The sequence below is a fragment of the Leptonotus elevatus genome, chromosome 21 (genome assembly GCF_054856555.1).
Source record: "Leptonotus elevatus isolate MCC_2025b chromosome 21, RoL_Lele_1.0, whole genome shotgun sequence".
Taxonomy (NCBI): domain Eukaryota; kingdom Metazoa; phylum Chordata; class Actinopteri; order Syngnathiformes; family Syngnathidae; genus Leptonotus; species Leptonotus elevatus.
In genome coordinates, this window is record NC_141259.1 from 5,317,672 (window position 1) to 5,323,671 (window position 6,000).

The 6,000-nt window shown below is 38.8% G+C and overlaps 1 protein-coding gene across 1 annotated transcript; it reads left to right on the forward strand.

The window, feature by feature from the left end:
* Nucleotides 1-1,980: 1,980 nt before the first annotated feature.
* cbln2b (cerebellin 2b precursor) lies at nucleotides 1,981-5,346 on the forward strand. The gene is made up of 4 exons (XM_086066174.1): nucleotides 1,981-2,446; nucleotides 2,660-3,157; nucleotides 4,106-4,225; nucleotides 4,323-5,346. Exons 2-4 carry the CDS (start codon nucleotides 2,876-2,878, stop codon nucleotides 4,518-4,520), a joined length of 600 nt encoding a protein of 199 aa, XP_085922300.1. The 5' UTR covers nucleotides 1,981-2,446; nucleotides 2,660-2,875; the 3' UTR covers nucleotides 4,521-5,346.
* Nucleotides 5,347-6,000: the final 654 nt, after the last annotated feature.

The window sequence follows — 6,000 nt, forward strand, 5'->3', positions numbered from 1 at the left end:
TCTGTCCCTCAATCCGTTTATATGCATTAAAGAAACACCCATGCTTTGATTTAAGCCCCAAACCACATCTCGTCATTGATATGACATATTGCATTTTTTCTTCCCCACATGGATAAAAAACAAAAACAAACAAACATTAATGCAAAAAAAAAATGGTTCAGACGGAACTACATATTGGTCTTCATCTAGTATGTGCAGATCTATAAATATTCAAAAAGCCACTCTGCTATAATCTCGCTTGCAGCTTCGTGCTTATCTGATCCCCTTTGATTCCTTTGGTGGCACACAAACACACCACAAGATGGTCATGCACACATTTCCAAATGGTCCAAATAGCCAGTAACCTAAAACGAGCATTAAAAAGGGAGTTACATTACACTGCACTTGTACGGTCTCATGTGAGCTTGTGGGAGGCTAAGCAGGAAGTGGTAGCTCATTAAAAGGCCTTGACTGCAGTGTCACCTGCATTGGGGTTAACAAATTAATTAGACCACCTGTCTTAAAAACCAGAGGAGCGCATCCAGCATCATGAAGTACTTTAATGTGGACTCTTGAAATTTCAGTGCACTCTCAATGGTTCAGCATTTGGAACCGGAGTGAGGAATTTCAAATTGAATTTTTCTTGAGCCAGCTCAATGGGTAGTCACAAATGAATAAAGCAGATAAAATTTAACTAATAAAACAGCATGTTCTGTTCAGGGATGCTAGTAAAATAGAAATTATTTTGGTAACTACAAGTGTTTCTCATTTCAGGCAACTATGGCATTAACATTATATTGGTTTGTGTCTAATATATAGTTTTAGAATTTTTTTTTTTTTTTTAAAGGTCCAAGAGCATTTGGTAGCCTACATCAGTATAACATAGTAAAATCCAATATAAGAGCTGTATACAAATATTCTGCCTCATATATAGGGATGTTTGATACCACTTTCCCCCCAGGCCGATACTAGTACCAATAGCACTTTTGATGCATAACATTTCCCCCCCAAAAACAATGACAGATCATTAAAAAAATAAACCCTATATATACACCACATAATTTTTCCTTAAAATTGCATGAAATTAATGGCAACTTTCTATTCATCTAATTTATAGTTCCTGATCGTAAATCCTTAACTATAATAATATATGTTTTAATTGAGCAATATTACACCCTAAGAACAGTTGGATAAAAAATAACCCAAAATGGGTCAAAAAAGGACTAACCCAACGTTTTGGTTTATTATTCCAAAACCAAAAGTTGGGTCAAATAAATAACCCAAAAAACAACACATTTTTGGGGACTACCCAACATTTTGGGTTATTTATTTGAACTAAAAAATTGGATCAAATGAATAATCCACAAAACAACTCTATTTTTTGGGACCGACCGACCCAGCTCTTTGGGTTATGTGTGTAAACCAAAAAGCTGGGTCAAAACAATAACCCAAAACCCAATATTGGGTTGTTTAGGGTTTTGGTTTGTCCATTCATTTTGACAACAAAAAATGAAGAAAAACATTTTAAACCCAATTTTTGTGTTGTTTTTTGTGTTATTCATTTCACCCAACTCATTATATTTTATTTTATTTCAAACATGTATATTTAAAAAAACGTCAGAGACTTCTAGTCTCTGAAAGGTTTTGAGTTCAGAAGATGCATACATTTTTGTGCATGTGAGGGATGCAAGTAACATATTTAAACATTGTTAAATTAATAACAAATACATGTCATTTAGCTTCATGGCAGTAAGGGATAACATGTTAGAAATAAAACACATTTTAGTACAATGTAGCTTGAACCACTATATTTTTACTGAGTAATGTGGATGCAGCTCTATAGTTAGATATCCTTTGATTAAGTAAACTACTGTAGGACAAGCGTTCTAAGGGTCATACAAAAATAATAGAAACGAATTGTTGACATAATGCATCTGTCATTCAAAATTCAGCATTGGTATTTTGCCAAGGAAAATTTTAGAATGTGCCAATGTACCAACATAGTGTCCAGCGGGGCAGAACTCAAAACAACCACTGGATGGCGCAAAAGCATCTCTATTTGGACTTTGAGCTGCGCGTGTCAAATTGTTCACGTCTACTGTACATGGATGCCGAATATGGTGCGCATCAGCAAGGTTATTTCGCTCACCCCACCCTTTTTTTCGGATTAATCAGACGCAGACATGAGACAGCCGCAGCATATAAATGACAACACAGAGAGAGCCAATTGGTTGCACCACCAAAACTTGTGTGAACAACAAACAAACAATGCGTTCACGCGTGTGTTCTTTGAGAACCACTTGTAAGGGGTTACACAAATAATGGGCGTGAGTTATCCATTGAAAGAGAGCCCGGAGACCTTGGCTTTTTTCTCTCTCCTTTTTTTTTCTTCCTTTTCTCGGTCCAGCATCTGCGCGCTCAGTTCAGTTGGTGAGAGGCAGAGGAACCAGCAACATGGAGTGCGCAGGTAGGTCCTAATTAATGTGAAGCCGTTAAAAAATGTTTCTTAAAGCTAAGCCAGGGTGAAAGTAAAGCATAAGTTTACTTTTGACGAATTTGGTTAATTGTGACATTTTACACAGACAACGCGCACAAATCGAATTACGACCTAACGCAAACTATTCAACAATCGCCTCCAACACGTTTTCTCTAACATAAACCATTTTGTTTTATTTCTCAGGATGTACAACAACCTTAGTGTGACTGTGAACACTGCCTTCCAAAAATAAGCCAAGTAAGGTGCGCAGGAAGGAGGGGAGACGCGGAGTCAGAGGGTGTTTAAGAGTGAGCTAGAGGAAGAGAGGGAGGAGAGAAGGGGAGGAAAGTGCGGACCAGGTGATCGAGTGCTAACAAACCTCCACGGGGGCTGCCGGGTTCGAACACAGGATCAGCGACCATGATGCCAGTGCGCTGCCCGGGACTGGCCCTCCTCCTCCTCCTCCTCCTCGGGTGCACCGTGGCTTTGAGCCTCGGCCAGAACGACACGGAACCCATCGTGCTGGAGGGGAAGTGTCTCGTCGTGTGCGACTCGAACCCTTCCTCGGACGGAGGGGTCACGTCCTCTCTCGGCATCTCGGTGCGCTCGGCCGGGGCGAAAGTGGCTTTTTCGGCCGTGCGTGGAACCAATCATGAGCCGTCAGAGATGAGCAACACGTCTATGACCATCTACTTTGACCAGGTGACAACAGCGTTGAAAAAGCGTTGGACGTGGTTTTAAAGCTCAAAATAATTTGACTCATAAAAAGAAGCTAAAATAAAGCTATACGTTGTGTTTCTTTTGATTTATTGAATTTTGTGCGTAAAACGGACCCGTTAACGCGTACAGGTTAAGTTGATAAAAAAAATAATTATATATATATATATATATTTACGTCATGTCTGACTTGTTTATTTTCAGTTATATATATATATATATATATATATATATATATATATATTGGGGGGGGGGGGGTGTCAACTAAATCAAGCTTTCTACGCAAAAATTTTATTTTACGTGCTGTGTAGGAGTGTCTAACTATTGAGATTTATTTCCAATTTAATGTGACCAAACATACATTTTAATAAGTGGAAGGAAGCTGTTTTAAAGCTGCATCCCTTACGTGCAAAGTTATAGGCTAATTGTACTTCATTTATGCCTCTGTAACTTATTTAATGTGATATCCCATTGATTATCTATCAGTTTTCATTTTGATCAAACTTGAAATTGAAGCAGCAGCCGCCTTAAGGCTGTTTGATGTGTGCGTAATGAGTGTTTTTGTTGATGCGCGGCCAAATCAATCCTTTTAAGCGTGGTTATAGGCAGAGTCTGACGCTTTATGTTTGTGTAAATCGTTTAAGCATTGATTTCCTTTTATTAATTCCCGAACCATAATACAAAGCAGTTCACTTTAAGTTGATGAATTTGTTATCTTTGAATTTGTTTTCAAGCCATCTATAATTCGTGTTTTGGAGAGCCCACTGCGAACGGGTAAAGTTACAAGTGATTTGATGCATATGGTATCCTTTTGATTTATGCATCACTTTACACATTTTGAATCAAATCACACTCCTGTCTGACCACAGAATGATGCCTGAAGCAGTTGGCACACACACTTTTTCTCAAATAATAAAATATCCATATTTACAGGTTTTAGTGAACATCGGCAACCATTTCGACCTGAAGGCGAGTGTTTTCCAAGCTCCAAGGCGGGGGATTTACAGTTTCAGTTTCCACGTGGTGAAGGTCTATAACAGACAAACCATTCAGGTGAACATTTGTGATTTTTGCATGCAAGAATAAATGTAAGCTCACATGAAAAAAAAAAAAAACTCACCCCGCCCTCTTCTTTCATCCTCCCCTGCAGGTAAACCTGATGCAAAATGATTACCCAGTCATATCAGCCTTTGCCGGGGACCAGGACGTGACAAGGGAGGCGGCCAGTAATGGAGTACTGCTGATGGTGGAGCGAGAGGATCGTGTCTATCTGAAGCTGGAGCGAGGCACCCTTATGGGCGGATGGAAATACTCCACCTTCTCAGGCTTTCTGGTCTTTCCTCTATAATCTGACCGTGGATGTGACTCTGCTGGGAACGACAACAACAACAACAAAACATGCAATTTATTTTAAACTCAAAGAACTTGTCAGCCAAGGAAGTCGACGAAACTCCTGAATGTCCTCAACCTCTTCCATCCTCCTCCCCCTTACCCTCCATCTTCTCCTCCTCCTCCTACTCACATCAGTCTACTATCTAGCCCAATATGAACCTTGGAGATTCAAATATTCGCATCCATCAACTTGTACGCAGTCAGGACGTCGTCGTGGTGTTTGGAATTTTTGCTGGCCTGGGAAACTTTGGCAAAAAGGACAAAATTGAAGGAAGACAGGACATGACATGGAAGAGGCGACGAGTGTATTATGCTCTATTTTAAGTTTTGTATAGCCTTAAAAAATATATGGTTTCCATCCAAGTGAAGTATATGGAATTATGGAAAAGCTGAGAGAGAAGTGCTTTCACGCCCAAAGCCGTCTTTTGCACGAATGGAAGTTTTTATTTATTTACTTTTTTTATGTTTTGTGCTGTCATGGTGTTACCTTTGGATGGTGAAAACAAGCCAAACTGGGGCCACAAGAAGAAGAAATATTTATGAAAAGAAGAAGCCACTGGAAACGATTTGACTTGGAGAGCCCTTTTATTGATGAAAAAAAAGAAAAGAATGATTCTATCATTTTAAAATATTATTCACATTAATGTGTTTTACATTGCGGAATCTGCGTATAAGCTTTTAATTGATTTATTGTTCAGTGACGTTGCTCACTAAATGTAAAATGTGGAAACAATAGAAGAATCCCTATATATGTCCCGCTTAATAAACTATATTGTATTGTATAGACTAAAGCGCATATCTTTTATTCAAATGAGAGTTTAATGGTCGCTTTGTATTGTGAACAGGCCTGTGGTCACTGTCCATGGTGCTGAAGTCAGACCAGCTCAAGTTTCAATCCTGAAATCTTACTCTTAAAAAGAAAGTGTTGCAGGCTTTATCATTCAGATGATTTTTGAAGGCTTGTAGGTGTAGCTAAATTATTAACAGCAAATAATATTAGTGTTACAGACTGGTGCACTTTTGACTTAGTGTCTACAGATAGCAGCTTCAGTGCGTATTTACGCAGCACGCACGCACACACACACACACACACACACACACACACACACACACAAATAAAACTGGGGTTACTTAATAAGCAAAAAAACCAAAAAAAACATACAATATTATTTAGTTTTGTGGTACTTGAAATTTTCTTGCTGCATGGTACATATTTTAGCTCAAGTCCCATCTACACTTGTTACACACGAACACAGTCTATATGTGAAGTGTGTACGTTTTTTTCCCCCAAGCAAGTGAAACATGTTCAAAATTTGGTTTCAAGTTAAGAGATTAAGTTAAATGAATATGAGGCATCATGTTTGACCCCAGTTGAAGTCACTTGCTTGTTCCAAACGTGCGTCAGATGTTGAACACAAAATGGAAGTTACAATTGG

Bases quoted from the DNA above. Each gene is read 5' to 3' on its own strand.
- cbln2b (XM_086066174.1), top strand. From the start codon at position 2,876: ATGATGCCAGTGCGCTGCCCGGGACTGGCCCTCCTCCTCCTCCTCCTC. The intron at 3,158-4,105 runs GTGACAACAGCG...CCATATTTACAG, and splicing joins TGACCATCTACTTTGACCAG to GTTTTAGTGAACATCGGCAA. The intron at 4,226-4,322 runs GTGAACATTTGT...CCTCCCCTGCAG, and splicing joins ATAACAGACAAACCATTCAG to GTAAACCTGATGCAAAATGA.